This window comes from Lepisosteus oculatus, chromosome 4 (assembly GCF_040954835.1).
Source record: "Lepisosteus oculatus isolate fLepOcu1 chromosome 4, fLepOcu1.hap2, whole genome shotgun sequence".
Classification (NCBI taxonomy): domain Eukaryota; kingdom Metazoa; phylum Chordata; class Actinopteri; order Semionotiformes; family Lepisosteidae; genus Lepisosteus; species Lepisosteus oculatus.
Window position 1 is genome coordinate 48,545,456 of NC_090699.1, and position 19,655 is coordinate 48,565,110.

The 19,655-nt window shown below is 34.7% G+C and overlaps 1 protein-coding gene across 24 annotated transcripts in view; it reads right to left on the reverse strand.

The window, feature by feature from the left end:
* Nucleotides 1-19,655, reverse strand: part of cadpsa (Ca2+-dependent activator protein for secretion a) — a 134,888-nt gene that overhangs the window by 22,122 nt on the left and 93,111 nt on the right. For 4 of the 24 annotated variants that reach the window (XM_069189319.1, XM_069189320.1, XM_069189323.1 and 1 more), the window contains 13 exons: nt 19,470-19,538; nt 18,643-18,660; nt 14,273-14,374; nt 13,402-13,508; nt 12,258-12,290; nt 9,498-9,654; nt 6,845-6,986; nt 4,772-4,906; nt 2,166-2,321; nt 1,674-1,821; nt 1,162-1,176; nt 672-746; nt 268-351 (listed from right to left, as the gene is read on the reverse strand). In XM_069189319.1, coding sequence (XP_069045420.1) covers nt 268-351; nt 672-746; nt 1,162-1,176; nt 1,674-1,821; nt 2,166-2,321; nt 4,772-4,906; nt 6,845-6,986; nt 9,498-9,654; nt 12,258-12,290; nt 13,402-13,508; nt 14,273-14,374; nt 18,643-18,660; nt 19,470-19,538 — 1,241 coding nt within the window. The remainder of the gene's footprint in view (nt 1-267; nt 352-671; nt 747-1,161; nt 1,177-1,673; nt 1,822-2,165; nt 2,322-4,771; nt 4,907-6,844; nt 6,987-9,497; nt 9,655-12,257; nt 12,291-13,401; nt 13,509-14,272; nt 14,375-18,642; nt 18,661-19,469; nt 19,539-19,655) is intronic. The other 20 variants (XM_069189322.1, XM_069189336.1, XM_069189337.1 and 17 more) reach the window with 13 other exon arrangements.

Below are 19,655 nucleotides of genomic sequence, written 5' to 3' on the forward strand. Positions count from 1 at the left end.
TACCATACCTAGACTTATCATACCACACATTTTTAAATGCACCAGTGACAGAGAGATTGAAAGGAAGGCCTTAGACAGTTAATCTTGCTTTTCTTCATGTAACTGAAGAATACTTTCCTTATCTGTGCTAACATTCTTTGCACTTAATGGCAAGCATAAGTAGAACAAATGTAGTTAAGAACATGAAACAATTCTTAATTAACAACCTTTCAGTCTGAGCAGGGTTTATAGGAATTGAAGCAAGATAAAAGTACAATATGTTCTTACTGTGAAAGACAGGAATGATGAAAACAGAGTCCCCTCATCATATCTGGACAATTTAGCCAACACACTCTCCAATATGGTAACAAACTGCCAGAAAGACACATTGTTTAGCTCCTGACATTCACAATAGTATGCATTCTTAAAATACTAAAGATAACTATACATTTCTATCCAATAGCAAAATATTGTAATAAAATCAAGGTTCTTTGGAGAAAAATTATAGGAAAAAAATCTAAATTATTGATTTTAGAGACATCTTTAAAAGGAACAAATAGGTGCAAATAAATGGAGTGCCACTTTGATGCACACTTTAAAGAAAACATTTTAACAGGACTTGTACTGCTTTTAATTTATTTTTTCTTTCTAATTTATTTCTTAATAATTTTCCATTATTTTGCAAAACATACCTTTGCAACCAAGAGGGTAATCATTTCTTTGACAGTTTCCTCAATTAGATTGTCTATTTGGGAGTGGTACTGTCTCTGAAAAAAAACATGACCAACAAATCAGCCAAAATGTTCATGATGTCATTTGCTTTTGCTAGTGAGGAATGGTCCATTCAATTATATGATTATAATTGATAAAAAATTGATATTATCACTGATAAACTAATGATTTTCTTTCAAATACCTTTGTCCTGTGTTTCTCTGGCTACATACTAAAGGAACTTTTCACAGTTATTAATATTTCCTGAGATAACTGTCACTTGTAACTAGACACCACAAATATGATAACGTTCACAATTATTCTCTACATATATTCAATCACATCTATTACACACGTTAATGAAATTGAAACATTTAAAGTGCTGACAGAAAGGGGAAAACTGCTATGAATGCTAATTATGCATCTGGGAAATGGGAGTGAGATTTCGATTGAATTGTTAGCCACACTTACCCACTCTTTTACAAACTTTCTCAAGATAGAGAAAAAGAAATAAAAAGAAAGATAGAGGAAACATGGTAACACCAATGCCAAATCAAAGTAAAAAAAAAGATTAACATAATGTAATGTGAAAGCATAATTTCAAGAGATCTGCAAATAAAACACCAAAGCAGAACTATAGAAAAAGGCACAAACGCCAAAATAAACTATAAAATAATGGAAAAATAAACCAGCTTTATAATAAAAATGTTATATTATGTGGTATGTAAATCTTTGCTTGTAAATGTAAAACAAATTCCCAGTAAATCTGCTTAATTCCATAAAACCATTGAAAACTTATACTTCATTTTTTCATCTTTGATGAAAACGGTAACACAAATTCTGAATGAAACTGGAATTTTGTAAAACCAGTGATTCTGAATGGAAATATTTTTAGAAAATTTGAAAACAAGCCTCTAACAGCAAACAAATCATATTTACTTTAAACATGAGAACACAGAAGACTGAAAAAGGCTTTGGGTTACCTCTTGGCCCATTTCCATGCTACAGAGTTTTGCAGATTGAGCCTTGGCATCTACCATCACATTAAACATTGTGCATATTGACTGTGGGACACGGAAATCTGTCGTCCGGCTGGTTTTTTGCAGCTTTGCTTCAAAAGCAACCCTTGTTCTGTAACCGAGAAATAAGCACCAAAAATGGATCCTAAAGTAGTTCATTCAGATTCTTGCTTTTCTAGTCCACAGTGAAAATACGGGATTACGACATTGAAAACAGATTCTTTTCAAATGCTTCCTGTGAGCAACATACAAATCTAGATTTCTGGCTTTTTTTAAAGGTTTGTAAATATCAGAACTGCCAAGACAGACAATCTTGTAGCTAAAGTCAAGTCACCTGTACTCATAAAAAGACACTTAAATGAAGTTATGATTTTATGCCTGAACGAGAGAACGATATACTTTATACTTAGTACTGATATTTTCCATTGATAGTCTTTCTCACCAAAAACAAATTACCTCTTTACACATGACTCAATCATGTCACTGGACATGAGCTTTAATCGGCTCTCCAGGTGTTTTGCAAACTCCTCTTCAGGCCAGTGGAGATCTCGGATGAAGGTCTGTAGAGCATCAAGCTTCCAGAACAGATCTTCAGAGGTACCTGATCCGTTGCTGAGAGAACAGGACAGAAGGGGTCAAAGCGAGCACCTGTCTCCTGAAACAGTTTATCACAAATGGAGACGGCAAACTAAGTTAAGGTACAGAGTATACTGATGCACAAGGGGATGCTGTTAGTCTCCACCTCCAGAATTTAGGCTAATATACATTTTATATACATACTGTATGTACTTATTTTTACCATAAAGTGATTGTTTCCAGCATATAACACCTGAAATTTCTAAGCTTTATAAAGTATCATCTTTTTTTTACTGGAATCAGTATATGGTAAAAATAAAGAAATGTATGTCTACCACAAAATAATAGCCACACAGAACTGTGTGGTTATTTTAAATTGGGGGTCATGCATACTGTATACTGTTCAATTACATGTCTTGAATCTTTCCAGGATAAACATCTTAGGAGGGCTGTGGTATTAAGTGGTGAGTGAGGCCAGGTGTGAACCCGTCATTGCAATAGCCAGCTGCAATGATGGTTACATTTTACTTTTGCCTTTTCTGTTTAGAGAGATACAGGGCAATGCGGAGGTTTTGATATTTCTACAACTGTGAACGACGATTTTGCTAAACTGTTTGTACATTGTGAGTGCAAATTCCAAAAGTTTTGAAAAGCACATTTTTATAGAAGAGTAAGACGTCTTTCCTGTCATTTGTCCTTCTGCCCAGCAGTATTAGATAGAGCAGGCTCTCGCACACCACTTATGCCAGCACAATCGTTTCTAGGGATGTTAAACACACCATGCATTACCAGAGGGTACTGACATCCTCAGTAGAAACGTGTGATGTTGTGTGTTTCTATCATGATGGATGCCAGCTGCACTGAAGTACTGGCTGCTTCAGAGCAATAGCTAAAGCACAGACAGCTACTGCATGTTGAAAACCATAATCCTGACATGCCAAAGGTGGCCCACCAGCAGGAGATCCTGGACTGGCCAAGTATGCAATTCCTGCAGGTTCTCTTAATACAGTCAATATACAAAACTACATGAAACAATAGAGATCTGTCTTTTATACTATGAATGAATATTTGAGGAAGTAAGAAGATGTTGGAAAGATACAAAATCATTTGGAATTTACTCAATAAAGCCATTTACTTGCTTCATTAAAATAAAATCTGTATATTTCACAGTATGAATCATGTGCAAAGATAATTTGTACAAATTTAGATAACATGTTTAACATACAATAAACAAAACGTTTTACTTTTCCTTCTTCAAGCCAGACAATTAGGCTATGTTATACAAGACAGATTATTTGGCGTATGAAGTAGGGTCATGCGCTGTACAGTCACAAAGACATATTGATCCTGACTGAAAGAGGAAGGTTTACGCATTTGTATAGGTTAGTGAATCTGTTTTTAACTCAGGATAGTAGTTAAAAACACAGATCAGATCTCTATTTGTATCTTTCCACCCTAGAGTAAAACAGCATGCAAGGAGAAGAAAATGAAAAGCCATCAGGTTCTCCATTTTAAAATGCTGCCTAATCTAGCCTTTAATACAGAAAGCTTGGCATGAAAATGACTTCAACAGGAAAAATATGTTCAGGTAAATAATAATGTATTTGTGCATTGTGCATAATCCTCAATGCAATATTCCTGAAGTAGATACACAGTATGTCACATCTGGGAATCTAATTGTGCCAGACTAGGGCAATTTAGCACAATGATTTTGATTCTAATGCTCTGCTATAGTTTAAGGCCAACAGTTAAAGACTGTGAAATTCAGCTGGCTGACAGATTTTATAAAACATGGTGAACCTTGGACTCTTCATCTGCAATTTGCAATGACAGCATCTCACTCAATTTGAGACCTTTTTTTCCCTTGTAAAGCTGAAAATGTTTCACTTTCATTTGGAAAGGCAGAATAGATAATGTGTCACAGTATGGAGAAGTGTGGTGGGAGAAGCTTTTAATTAGTTGTTGTAACTGTGTCTAAACATAGTTTGTAATTACCTTAGCTTCATTCATATTCATTTGCAAACTCCCAATTGAGTGCCAAATGCTGATAGCAAATCAGATAAAGCAAACAAATGAACAATTTGGTGTTTTTTTACAGCTGGGAAAAATGAAACAATATTAAAATTATTAAAATTTCTTAGTGTGTTGTATTACAGTACTACAGATTATCTTCCCCAACTGTATACAATATATGAGCACAGTGAGTGTAAGAATATTTTTGTAGGATTGGAATGCACACCTGGAAATCTTAAGATAGGTTAGACAGCAGTAGTAGTGTAGTATATGTATGTTGCATGCAAAATTAGATGTAACATTCTTTATTAGGCAAATGTGAACACTGAATTTGAAGGGACGATTTTTGGGTGATACTTTAGTAATATTACTAAAACCAACAATAATTCACTCATTAAAAATAGGAAAAAGACATATTCATGCCAAGGTGACTGTTGTCAATAAATCAGATCTAATGTGAACTCAATACACACTCAGAGTCATATATAGCAGCCATCCAAGACGGAGTAGAAAAGCTAGGCATTTGTGGGAGGTTAACTGGTAGATTTGGTACTTTAGGGAGATTCACATTTGGTAGATTCACATTGGGAAGATTACTTGTTAAACTCCTGTAGAAGAAACAGACAGAAAGAAAATACCATAACAGTGATAATGCAGATGTTGGAGAAGCAAATGTGACACTTAACTAAATAAGTTTAAAAGGAAAATAAAAAAGCACAACAACGCAAGACCAGAAGCTCAAAAAAAGTGATACAGTTCCCCAAAAAAGCAGGAGGGGGGAATGACAACAAAGGCAATATGTAGTGGTTCATAGGAGATGCAACAAAGCGGAAAATGGAAAATTAATTTTAGAAAAGGAACTGAAGGGAAGAAAACAACAACACACCAATCTTCAAAAACAAAAACAAAAGCAAAGCATTTCAGGTCCACACAAAAGAACTGGTATCACTTACAGTTTCTGATGACATTTCATAGCACAGAACAATGGGTATTAGTCCAAAATAATAAAAGGATGAAAATCCCACATTACACATTTTTTAAAAGGCCCTGAGATATGAATTTAAAATCAGTCACATTGACACATACTGGCACAACAAAATATGTTCAAAATATTTCAGTACAGTCAAGCCACAGTATCTTAATACTTTTAAAATACATATTATTGACTTTTTCAAAATAGAACACTCAGAGCATACACAATATAAGGAGCTGATATAATTTGTGCATATTGTGATGCAACTAAGTAATTTTCAAACACAAACACTGAAAAAGCATAAAGCAAAGAAGGCATTAACAATTACACACATATATTGGGTTAATAATTAAGTAGAAAATACACAAATTGAAATAACCTTAACAAAATGTATATTGACAAGTTACCTTACCTGCCCTTAGGACCATAGAGATCAGAAGAACACAATGTTTATTTAATTTACCTTCTTACTAGATAGCCTTTCTCTGTTATAACTTTCTGTGGGTTAACATTTGTTGCAGTATTACATTAAATGTAAACGTTGTAATTCACAGGAAACTGTATACATGGGAAGGACTACATATTACGATGTTAAGACCTACAGTATATACATAGGCTGTCTAAATCTTACATCAAAAAAAATAAAATGAAAGGTATTTGGGTGAAAAGCAGTGCACAGTGTTTTCATTTGAATTTGAAATAACGACTGGCAGGAAATTACAAACTTTCCCATACCAATGTGTTCTTTGTACTTACTAATTTTGCAAAGAAAATAAAAGTACTTAAGTTAATAAAAAGAAAATCAGATTTTTAATAGATATAAGTCAAAGTTAATGCTGTTTTCTTGTTTTTCTCCTTCATAAAAAAGTGTGAATTTTGGAGAGGACAGTATGTCTGCCAGTTATGTCTGAATATGGTGATGATGTTTCATAGAAAATCTATTCAATAAAAATCTCATTGGCTTATATTCCTCCTCTACGCTAAACAAAGATTGCTTAAAGTTTGACTTTTTTGTCATCAGCCTAAAAAGCGTAAGTAAAAGTACTTATCCATTATCCTGTACAAGTACAGGATGAAAGTTTGTGCAAGAACAGGACAGAGTTTGCAAACTGGACATAATAATGAGACAAATGAAAATAAAAACCATTGGAACTAAAGCAGATGAAGATTTGTTTTACTGAAAGCTTTCAGTGTTCTGCAACCATGACCCACATTTATCCTGTGAACAGAATTTCTAGACTCTTAGCTTCACCCTTTGCTGACATGCAACTGCAAAAATTGAATAAGCAGCACACATAAAGTGAAAATGACCATTTATTCCTGTGGACAGTGATCTCATAGTTATACTCACTGTGAATGCTGGAATGTCAGCTTTTTTAACTTTCACAAATCCAGGTGAAGATGCTTATTACATGTCATGTATATCTTTAAGAGTTAAAGTATATTGTTTTTTATCTTCACCGGAGAAAAGGAAAAAATGATCCAGTTACAGTGTTCCAGTTCTGTTTCTATACTCAAGCCATGACTCTCCAACCGTCCTAACTCAAAGTTAATCAAAAGAAGGTTCCCTTACTTTACAGGCTCCCACGACTCCCGTTCAAAGCCCCTATGAATTGATTGTGCAATTGATGACTCCATCAGGTCGACATATCTAACCACAAGGGGAGCAAACAGATCTTGAAGGTGTTTGTGGAATTTTCCATTACACAGATTATCTGAAATAGACAACAATGGGCCTGTAAGAATGTTTCTCAGATTATCGTTTCATTTTTTTCCCCCAGAAACTGCTTAGAGTGCTGTTACTACAAAATCATAAGAAGTGTATGTGGGGGAGGGGTGTTATGATAAGACACTGTTATAGAAAAAAAATGCTGCTCTCAATAGTTCAGAGAAAAAAAATAATGATGCTAAAGAACAGACCAAATCAAATCCAAGTAGCACATATGAACAGAAAAAGAAAAAGAAGGACAGTGACAGAAAATATATACATTCTCACCTGGCATCATGCACCGTGCTCTGTAACATGCACAGCACCTTTGTTGGTGGTACTTAACAAATGGAAATAAATGCACGGTACAAGGTAGGAAGACAGGAAATATCTTTTTGCAATTAACGAGTTTTTAACAGGGTGCTTTCTGTTTCAAGTGATATCTACTTTGAATGTGTTAAAGGGAAAATTTATTGAAAAATATATTCAGAGTCCTTAAAGAGGAAAGTACTGTAGTGTGCAAGTTTTTTTCCCTTAAATGTTTATTTTATTTTGAAAACCATAATTTAATTTGGCACTACAAGGTTTAATGTTTTCTATATTTAAGCAAAACAAAACATTTCTTGACCTACCCATTTTGTCTTTTGATGAATTTCTCAAAGAGGTTTGTTTGTGTGTTTTCAGGCACTCATCAACCTCAAGCACTGAGAACTTGTATTCCTGATCAGAGATTACATTTAACAGTTCTCTACAAGTGAATAGCTTGAAATGTTCTCAATAAATCCTAGACATGTCCTCCAGATTGAGATAAACTGCACCAGAAAATTAAGCTTATCTCCAGAAAACAGTCTACCAATTCATGTACTTGGTTGTACAAGTTAAATGTATTTGAACATCTATATTCAGAATATATAAAGAGCATATTTAGCAGATCTGAGATAAAAATAACAATTTTTATAAGTTTAGGCAAAATTCAGGAACTCTTTTATACTGTAGGGTTACCGGCATGCATTTTTTTACGCAATTACTGAATTCTCAAGGAATCTTTTAATTGTAATTATTTAACACGTACTGTATGCAAAGCATTGAAGTCAGCACCGATCTGTTGCTAAAGGCTATTTTCTTTAATGTTTTAAATGACAACGAATGATTAAGAAACATTTTTTATTCAGTTTCATTTTATCTCTCTTCACCGAGGTCTGTTAAAAATGTCAAAGGACAACAGTCATCACAAATGACAGGAACACACAAAGAAAATGCACATAAACACATAAAAAGCAACACATAAAATGCGATGCAACTTGAATGTTAAGCACATAGTATTGAAAACACACATATTACATGTACAAATACAGAGAATGTGAAAACTACAGTGTAGGCATCCTCTGCTTATCTGTGACTTCCAGAAAAAGGTTCATTATCTACAATCGCTCTGACAGTTTCAGGGGGCACTCGGCTAATTAGTTCTCTCATGAAGCAGTAAACTAGGTATTGCTGCTAACAAGAACAGTGCTGCTGTATGCATTTAAGGCATGAAGGTCACTTGATCTTCACAGCTTGTGGCAATTATGTACACAACTCGCCCTGTATGCAAGTTGTGATGATCTGGGAGTATTTGTTCTTCACTGTATTAGACAACACAGCTGGAAAGTAAAAACAGGACTAAACATCTCGTTTGTCACGGCAGCTCGGCAGGTTCATGTCATCCTACAAAGACAGGATTATCATTCTGTCTCTGGCTCGTATTATTTTTGGGAACATTCAAGGCTTAAAAGATCTTAGCTAATGGACACAATAGGTTCATCAAATGAGGACGAGGCAAATTGATAAAGGGATGAAGTAAGTTGAATTTACAAGCCTTGGTGTACGAAAACTTGTTGTTATCCATAGTACACGGTGTCAGCAAATGCTTTTTTTTTCATTCCCTGACATACAATACACCTGTTTTTGCCTTGCAGGAGATCTTTGTAAATACTGTAATTTCATTTTTTTTACCTGAACTGAATGGAAAAGTACTGCATCTGTTAAGGTTTGTTCAATTTGCCAGATGTGGTGAGATGATTCAGTAGGAATTACATAAAAGACTACTCAGCTCTTTACAGTAGATTGAGATTAACAGTGGACTGCCAAAAGTAGTGACCCATTGTAACTGAATGACTGCATCCAATTTCAAATCATGGCCAATTTTATTCCACTGTTAGCTTAATGGTGAGGCCGTTTTTATTGTTAAAATGTGTTTGTATTGATGAATCATAAGTATTACAGATAGCTTTTAAAAGGAAAGTACTGCAACTTTCTGTCAAATTCCTGAAAACTCTGCAACAAGTCCTACGTTCTTCTGAATGAAGGAGTAGATGTAAGTGAAAAATGTACAAAACCTCTAACAAGTGCTTAGCACTATGATCAGTTTTAATCTCTTCTTCCAGTCAGTGGGTTGACTGACTGGGTTGTTGCTGGGGTTTATGCTGTACGATGTATTAAAACTTCGTCATTATAAATTACTAGTAACAGTACTTACAGTCAGTTCTAAGGAAGTCATTCAACAGCTGGAATAGTGGGAAGCTGTCCCAAGTGTCTGGTGGCTGAACTTCTAATGCCGCATCCATATCCACAGCAAAGAGAGACAAGAAGGTCTCAGCATGCTCTACCATGAGATCTGACCACCACGCAAAGGCCTGAGGAGTTTAACAGAAAGAGAAAGACACAGGGAAAGAGAAAATAGGAAATGATGGTCAAGAAAAAGCCGAGAGCTGTTAAGACAGCAGTGTAGTAAACTGGTAGTGTGTTTTAAATTAAAAACATAGCTTTCATGAAATGTGGCTTAAACATATCGAGACCATCACTGTCAATATTAAATAACAATGCTTAAAAAGGTACAGAAGTACTTCTAGGACCATCACAAGATGAAGCCACATTTTTACCAGTTTACTGTGAAGCTGTATTCTTATTCTTTTATTGCCTACTTGTGGCACCAGATATAGAAAGGTAACTCCACTCAATTCTATAAATAAAGCTTCCTTTGAATTCGTTTACTGCATAAATCTATTTATTCATTCCCTTTGTGTGACTGTAAAATTCTAAAACCAAAAAATCTAAAACCAAACATTTCACTCTTCTATATGCGTGAATTTGAAATTGGCAATTAGCCTTCCTTGATTTATTAATAAAATGTGTGTGGTAATGTTTGCCTACAAGAAACAACAAGAGTTTGCATTAAAAAATTCTGTAAGCTGTGCTTTTCATCTGAAATCTATAGAAGTCAGTGGAGTGACTGAAAAGGGTGCCCTTGTATCATGCAAGTGGACTCCTTACATGCTTCTCTCCCTTGAATATGTTTTGTGCGTTTTTTCTTTTTCTGTCATTCACATCATACAAGTTTCAGATGTGAATGTGTCATGTGTTCATGCATTTTGGTGTCTTTTATTTAGTGCCGACTGATAGCATGCAGCATTTGTGGCACTAGCAACAGGATCTCAAGTAAAGAGAAAGTTAGTATTTCTGATTTTGTGCTTAACAATTTTTATTTTCTTAAAACAGTATCACTCTGTAAAAGAATGAATTTCCTATTCATTTGCAAATTTTACTTGAAAAGCTACAACGTCTCTTGGAGAAACTGAGATATGCCTGCTGCTAGCAATGCTCAACTGCTTGCAGTCGCTGGCTTACTTGCCATGGAAAACTGACAAAACTACAGTTAAGAAATGCAAGTGGGAGTTGAATAAACAGGAGAAGCATAACTTAATCGACGAACTGCATGCTTTTCATATAAAGAACGGAATACATTCTGAGAATGTCTGTCATGTGGGGCACAAGATAAATTTGATTGATTCCTGCTATTTCTTACCTCAGCTTAACTTACCTGTTCCAGATCACACAGTACTTTGAATCAATTAACCCTTACAACAATGTGGGGGACATCATAGAGCTTGCATTGGCAGTATGTATTTCTTTGAAAACAACAACAACCGCAACTATACTGGCGCAAGTCTTCTCAAGAAATGCATAGACTGGACACACACGGAGTGGATTCGGGTAAGATTCCAAGAGGGGAAGAGGGTGGAAATACTGGGGTCACTGCTTGAAGTGCTTGCTGAGGCAGCGTCACCTTCATGCACTGGCTGTCTAGCAAACTTAGCACACCAGTGGTATAACTGACAGCTGCACAAGCACTTGCCTCTTGGGCACCAATAAACTGTGGAAAGGTCACAAAGCAAGGGAAACCCAGGTAAAATCCCAGTAGGAAAAAAAACATGGTTATCTGTAGGACATGCACAAACTATGAAGGGAGGTGACTCATTTCATTCAGTGAAGTCACATACCTCTTTTCCCTGCCAGGACCATCCAAGATTGAATGAACAGTAAGAAAACAGGGAGGAGATTTAAATATGCAAATCAGGCATTAGTTGGGAGCTAGGAGTTTTGTTACTGTGAAGCAGAAAAATGGGCAATGATGCCAAAATTAAAACAATAGCACTGCACACACAAAAAACATTCAAATGACGGCTATAAAATAAACAGTAAGGCGCAACATGACTGTTTTCTGCTAATGCAAATACAAATTACGCTTTCAGTCAACAAAAAGAGGAAAGAGATCGTGTGTGAACCTGGCTTTCAGCAGAGAAGTGGGCACCTCTGTGAATTTCACACCATTACCTTGCCACAACGGAAGACAGTCCCAGCTATAGCACTACTGCAGTGGTTAGGTGTACTACAATAGAGTGCAGAATTCCTCAGCTCCACACAGAGGTGAATCCCAACAAGAAATACAACTGCCACTTCATGACCCATTTCATTTCCACCCTCCACGGGCAGCTTGTCTGGTTTTCCAGAAGACCCCATTCATTGCATTTATTTTTAATGCTGAGATATTATTCATATCTTTTGCTACCACAGGGCACATCCTAGAGAACACGTGTTATTATAATCCTTGCTAACAAGGACTTTAAAGTAAAAACACAATTGGGTACTTTACATGTCTCTTTACGTGGGATTGTTTTGTTTATCTCAAAGAATAGCATGTTTGTATTTTGTTCAAAGTGCTCATCTCTTTGTCACGAAATATTGATAATCAACAATGCTGTGCTTTATAACACGGAAAAAAGGGAAGAGTGCTTTGTCTATGTTTCAGTCATTCCAATCTGTGTCCCTACCGGTGCTTGAGAAAGACACTGTTCCATTCCCTGAACTGTTGATGACAGAGCTCCTTAAATTTCCTTGCATGCGCTTTATATCTTATGTGATGTGACTTCAATAATAGAAAGAAATATATATACTGTACCCCTGTTTGATCTCCAGTACTTGTGACTGCTGCCTGTTGGGCAGATCCAGAAACATAAAATAAATCTTCATATTCATTAATGTTAATTAAATTTTAAGTCAGAAATATGCATCTAAAGAACCGTATTACGGTCATGCATAAGTTTATGTGGTTTTCATGCTTAACGAAAATAATAGATACTTGAAGAATGCATCTAAAAATGTGCCTTTGTAAATATTGACGATATAAAAATTGGCCAATAAAAGTGCTATATCATGTATTCAGATTAAAACCTTTAATGTAAAAAGAAATAATAAAAGCAAAGCAGCCCTTAATGATGTATGATATATGGTGCTTTTACTGTAATGTTTTTCAAAGCAAGTTTGATATTGATGAAAAGCAGTGAACCTTTTATTTTATGTTTTGGCGGATGAGGTTGTCATTTAAACATCTTAAACATTTTTTTACATGACACTCTAGGATAGAAAATATCTATAAATCTGAAAACACTCTGTTGATAGATACAGTAATGCTTTCAGCAGTACTGTAACACCCTACATAAAAAGAAATGTAACATTTATACAAAAAATAATAAACTATATACATGAAAAACCTTTACATATACATGAAAGTCCTTTCTTTACAGTGTTTCAGTTTTGTAGAGTTCTTACTGTATGTAGTTTTTAAACTCTTTAGAAAATATCAAACTACAAATGACTGTGGTAAAAGTGTAATCCAAACCCCTTTTTAGTGTGAATATTGATAAATTGGAGTGAGTATGACCTAGGACTAAAAACATAATTGGTATTAATTGGTACACCAAAGAGCAAGAAAATAGTGCGGGAACTTGAGCAACTCTGTATTTGTCGGTCAAACTCATCATTAAGTCAGAGGTTATTAATCTGTGCATAAAGCTATAAAGACAAAAGGCTTTTTTATACACAAAAGACAAACAGTGACATCATTAACCCCCATCTTTTGTTAAAAATAAAAGGACTGTCCTTTAAAATATAATAAGAAATTAAATTAGCCTATGGAAAATTCCATGTTGCAGGCCCTCTGTGATTGGTGTACATCGAGGAGCATTGAAATGGACAATACCGTGGTCTGCCGCTCATTCACACAGTCACCTGTGAGGACATTTCAGCCATGTTCTGACACTCACCTCAGCATGGTGCTCCTCATTTTGCTGCAGAACCTCAATAACCAATTCGGCAAGACGAATAGTATCTTCTAGCTTTTTGGCTGGTGTGACTAAGCGGCCTACATTTTCTGAAGCAGAAGAAGCATTGTTAATAAAGGCAAGCAAAAAGAAAGGAAGTCCATTTCATTACAGTATTAACTGGGACATGGCAACAGACTGTATGCACTGTTATTTCACATGCAGAAAACAGTTTTTGAAACAAGACTTAGTCTGATATTGTAGCAGAGTGCTCCAGCTTAATATTTTTTTTCCAGCGCCAAACAAAAGCACACATACAGCATTTTTGCCAGGGTAAATTTGAACCTACAGTATTTCATCATACAGTAAAGACATAAGAACAACACTAGACTGTAGCAGGTATACAAACCTTTATGTAATAAGAAGTCTAACTCTTTAAACTTTACCACATATATCAGATTATATTTTTGTTTGAAAGCTGGAGCACTGAATAGGAGGTTTAACTCCCAATACAAAATGTGAAAGCACCCAGTAGTTTGTTAATATAAAATTTAATAACAAAAAACACAAACATGTTACAATTATCATGCAAAATGCTATGCAGCATTAATGTTATTTTGTGCTGACAATCAGACTTGAAAATGTTGCATATATGACAGACATTGCTAAACATGAAGTATGCAAAACAATTGTTAACACATTTCTTCATCTAAATACCGTATCTGTAACTTCTAGGAACATAGGCTTTTAAAGTAAAATAGTAAGAGCAATTATAATTAGCATATAAATTTAAACCAACAAAACAATATACTGTAAATGAGAAGCAAATTAAAGTATTTAAAAGAAAATAGAAAATAAAAGGGCTTTACAGTACTTGGTATTTGCCTAGGCATGCTTCTGAGTCTCTGATTTATCATGTCTAGATGTGACTGAATGGGCGGAGGAGCTTGTGGAAGTTTAGGCCTAGATCTTGGAGCTGCCATGCATAAATGGAAAAAACAATAAAAAGGAAACGCTTTTGATTTCATGAACAATGAGGCGACAACTTAAAAAATAGACACACCAATGATGCTAGAAATAAGGGGGACACAATATTTGCTACTATTGCTTTATTGACTGAGAAGGGGTTTCCAGAATCCCTTTTTATTATTATTTTTTCTACAGAGCGTTCTAAAAATACCTCGTCCAATTCATCCAGAACTAAAGAGACTACGCTTTTGCTCAGAGGGTTTATAGATTATTTAAAAACATTATTTTATACATGTACGGTACCATGAAATTTGTAAGGTTTTCATCACACAGCAAAGAATATTTTAGAGCAGAATCCCACATATAAATTTGTTTAAAGTGCAAGGGTATCTCGTATGAAACTTGATCTATATTCTCTGACTTAATTTCATGATCAATTTTCACACTTCATGATAAATCGCATTAATTGATGAGAAGTAATGTGTGGAGCAATGTAGACGGAACCTGTATTGTGTGTTTTGTTTCCCCGCAGGATGTAATACTGTTAAAGGAATAACATTGTGTTATTCTGAGTTCTACCTGTTGTCCTTTAGGTGTAATGATGACTGATTTAAAATATAGTTAACTGTCAAATAGTCATTATTTTAATAACCCTGCCTGAAACAATATGAATGGACCATATATCTTAATTAAAGTGCTATTCATAAAAACGCCTCAGGAAATTCTGTACTGGTTGACGTGTAATTACATTAGAAACATGGAGACCGGATGTTTCTCACCAAACATTGTAATAAAAAAATCCCTACATGTTGTCTCCATTCTTATTCGTCTTTCTTTATGTTAAAACCAACACCCTTCGTGTTGTGGTTACAAAGGTCGGTTTTGATCAACTCTAAATTTCAAGGGCAGCATTTTTCTGATTGTGAACAGTGCCTGATAATCTGTGTACATATTTGTTAACTACAGTATATTAAGGTTTTTACCAAACCTAATATTCTATGTCATGGAATAACTGAATTCTAATTTCCTATGCACTGAAAGAAATATCTATTAAAAGTGTTCTATTAAAAAATCCACAGTTTTTCATGAAAAAATAACCAGATTATAGAAAACTCAATTTCCTATGTCGTTGTCCTTTCTCTACCTTCTCAGCCAATAGATCTCTATAACACTGTTATTAACAGGCTACCAACACCAAGCAGTTAAAGGTATTTTATTTAATTGTTTAACCCTTTCCTTTTCACAAAATGAGTAGCTTTTAATGTCACTCAAGTTTGTAGGTGATGGTAAACAGTTGTTAAATTTAAAAATAAATAAAGTAATCGCTATTCAAACTGAACAGGAAATACCTTCTTTTTTGAAAAAAGCAAAGGGTTAAATTGTGCAAGGAGTGAAACTTCATTCTGCCGTCACGTATAGCCAAGCATAATATTGTTGTGCCTGAGTATTACATTTTACAGCTGCCTTGTTTTTGAAAACAACTAAAAGTACATGTCCAGTTAATGAACACGTTAGTGGGGTGATACCTACACCCGCATCATCACATTTGGTTACATTCAATTACAAGTTTGAGATGTGAAATTCATAGTAAGCATACAGTAGTTTGGTATTACACTGAGCTATACGGGAAGGGATTTTAAAATTGATTCTTTGGACACATGATGATAGAAAAACTAAGCTCTCTGCTGTCATAATCTGGAACAAAGCATGAACATGCAAAGTGCTAAATCAGGTATCTCATTGCAAAAGGAAATCTTAGATTAAGCCATGTCTTCTTTATTATTTTAAGTAAATGGATTAGCATGGGGAAATGATCTAATTATTGCACCAGTCAGACCTGATTTTGAATAAATTAACTTATACCTCAATATTTCGTCTAAACACTATACCTAATAAGATGTCCCCACTTTGTACAACACTGGATTATTGAACGCAGATAATATTATTTTTATTTGTCCTATCTCATTTACTGTAAGTATTTGAATATGAAATACCTGGTTTAAGACTTCTTTTGCAAACTTTTCTTATATAACGACACATACTTTTATAAAACCAGATATTCTGGCTTTATACATAAACATTTACAACCATCTGAGCCCGGAGGAAAATGTATAGGCCCTCTTTTGGCAATCTACATTTTGATTCATTAAGTATGTTGTATTTTTTACCCTGGAAAAGGTCATAAAAACAATTGCTCATGAAAAGAAATAAATGTGTACTTTGTTTTTTAGTACTGAATTGGCTGTCAGAATCTCCTACTTTTCTCCTCTATAGACAGTAGAGTATTTGTCTTCATGTGACTAGATGTATAGTATTAAAGACTTCTTAAGCATGTACCTTATTTATCTCACTTAGCCATACGTTCTCCATAGTGGCACATAATTCTCACAGTCTCACATTTACACACCATTGGTAATGATTAAGAAAGCACTTTCTGAATTTCTCTCACTGAGTACATTTTTGAGCTTGACTCTGTGGAATGCAAGACAATTTTCACAATTTCAAAATAAAAAAACAATGCTCTAGATACTTTTCCAGACAGAGGTGAGTACTTAGGATTCTTAGTATGAAAGAATGCATGAAGACTGAAAACAAAGCATGGATCATCTCTGTTTACAGACTTGTCTATTGTTATAATAATAATAATAATAATAATAATAATGCACATGGGTGGTATCCTGCAGCCATTCTGTGCCAGCAGCTCAAGTGCACAGCAGATCAAGCAGATCAAGTGAGATACTGCTCTATCATTTGAACCAAGGGGAAAATTTTGTGATCTCGTTGTACAAACCCAGAGTGGACTTTGACAAAGACACCAGGGTCAACACCCTCATTCTTACTGACAGAGGCATTGCCCCCTCTTTTCCAAGGAAAGGCTTCTCCTTGAGTTCAGTGTCCTGGTATTATAGGATTTAATATACACTTAGTTATATTTTTAATATATTTTGACATGTTATTTTCATTTACAGATTTGTTTTCTGATATTCATGTACTAATAGTAAATATTAAAGAAAAATGACACAAACCCATGTGTTTCGCTGTTCTTAAAGCAAAATTGTGAGTATTCCAAATAGTAGATTGCTTGTACATTTTCTTGGCCCAGATGATTTTCTACATACCCAAAATGTTACATTGAAGCGCACTTCACTATTCTGTGTCTTATTTATGTGTTAGTCTTGCATTATGTACAGAATTTAATGGGTATGTACAACATTTATTCAGTGGCTCTCCTTTAATGCTACAAATCATTGCCTAGAATGCATTGACTTTCCGCATTTAAAATGGTTTAAAAAGAAACATAAAGTACAGAGAAACCACAGAATAATTATCGCTACAATGCAGGAAGGCAAATGTCACTTGTAGAACTTATATTAACTACAAAAAATATGTGATAAACAAACATGTTTCAGTCTGCCAAACAGGTTGAAACAACAAGAACAACAACAACAATAATAATAATATTTATAATAATAAATTATTTCACATACTTAATGCAACATCTCAAATGTATTAAAGAAACAGCCCTAGATATGAAGGCAAATACAAAATGAAATTCAGGAGTGGAATAAAAACCTCTGAAAAAAATTAAAATGTTTCTGAACTTTATTGACATTAATACAAGTATTGCTTTAAAGAACGGATATTGCAATCAAACTGTGATTTGAAATGAAAACATTGAAAATAATAATGAAATTGTCCTTAAATATATTTAATCCAGCCATGTTTCTAAATATCATTACATTATCTGTAAGTTTACAGAATGTAACGCACATTAAGTTTAGTAGAATGTACATTACACGCCGAACTGTTTAGTCTAGCGCCTGCAATTTAAGATAAAATAACTTTTGGCAAAATAGATTTTAACACATTGGAGATGTTACAATGTATGTTTCTGGAGACAGTATCAATTTTATATTTAAAAGGTGGAAATGTTCAAATAAAATCAATCTGAATGGTTTAGTCTGCATTTTTCCTCCAAAAAGTTAAAACCTAACACATAAGAAAGGTTTGCTTCCTCGCAGTTCAAACAGACTGTCTTTATAGATAATTTGATTAGTTATTCTATGAGTCTTTTATATTCAATGGATTTGTTTGCCATTAATACAGCACTATTGTAGTGCAAGCAGTTGCTGACAGCACAAACTAACTCCTTAGGAAGATGTGCATTTCCAAGAACTGGAAAGCAGCACTCAAGGAGCTGGGAAAAAAAAACTGCAAGAGAAGAAAAAGCTGTATTTCCCATAACTACGCTACAAGTTATACATAATATTTCACCTGGATCCTTTTGATTCTCTACATGAAAGAGAAAGCAAGGAGGAGAGAAGAGAGAAACAACAGATATCCATAATTAATGAAAGGATGAATAGGAGTCTTTGTTCCTAAAGTACAGTAGGTGACACCTTAATTCTAGTCCAGCCTAGTCACTCCTTCCAACCTGACATTCTGTATACCAGCTGACATCACTTATGGTCCCCAACAGAGATAATAAATTTCAATGTAAAACCAAGCAATGGAAAGAGTTTTCAGTCCCAGTAAAACAGTAAAACAAATGCTGTAAAGGCAGCTTGAGAAAAAGAAAAAAAGGTTAAAATATAAGAAAGAAGAAGACAAAAAGCTTTTATAAAAAAGACAAGACATGTTCATGATTTTAATTAAAATATGTATAGGTTGTCAGAAATGCAAACGTACAGAATGTTTTATTTGAAAAAAAACCCCAGCTCATGTTTTCTAGTCTTTTGAATCCCAATAAGACAAAAACATCATCGCCTTTTTCCTGTTTTGTGTACCAGTGAAAAAACTGAGGGATACACAGAAGCAAAGTAAAAATGCATTCAAGTCACAGACATGAACATTAACGCAAAAAGCTTACAGATATTTCATGTTTATAACAAACAGATGGACCAGTTGTAAATCCTGATTGTCGTTGACAGTAACTGATTGGACTTCTCACACTTGGTTTCACAGACAGAAGCAACAGACAGAAGGCAAAAGACTTGAAGCAAGAAAGTGAGATTGGTTAGGGGCTGTAAAGGGCTTGTTGGCTAAAAATGTGGAACAGAAAGAGTGAGAGGCAGGGTGGAAAGCATGAGGTAGGTACTCACGAATGGTTAAATCCATCACTTGAGAGGCCAAGCAGAAGACAGGATGTTCATACATTTCTCTCTTTTTCCCTATAAAAGAGGATTTGGGCATGCAAAGAGGCTTAGGTCAGAGGTAAAGAGGTCAGAGGTCAGAGGAAAACTGTATGTTAGGTCAGAAGAAGAACAGTTGTGGTGTTTTTGCTGGGG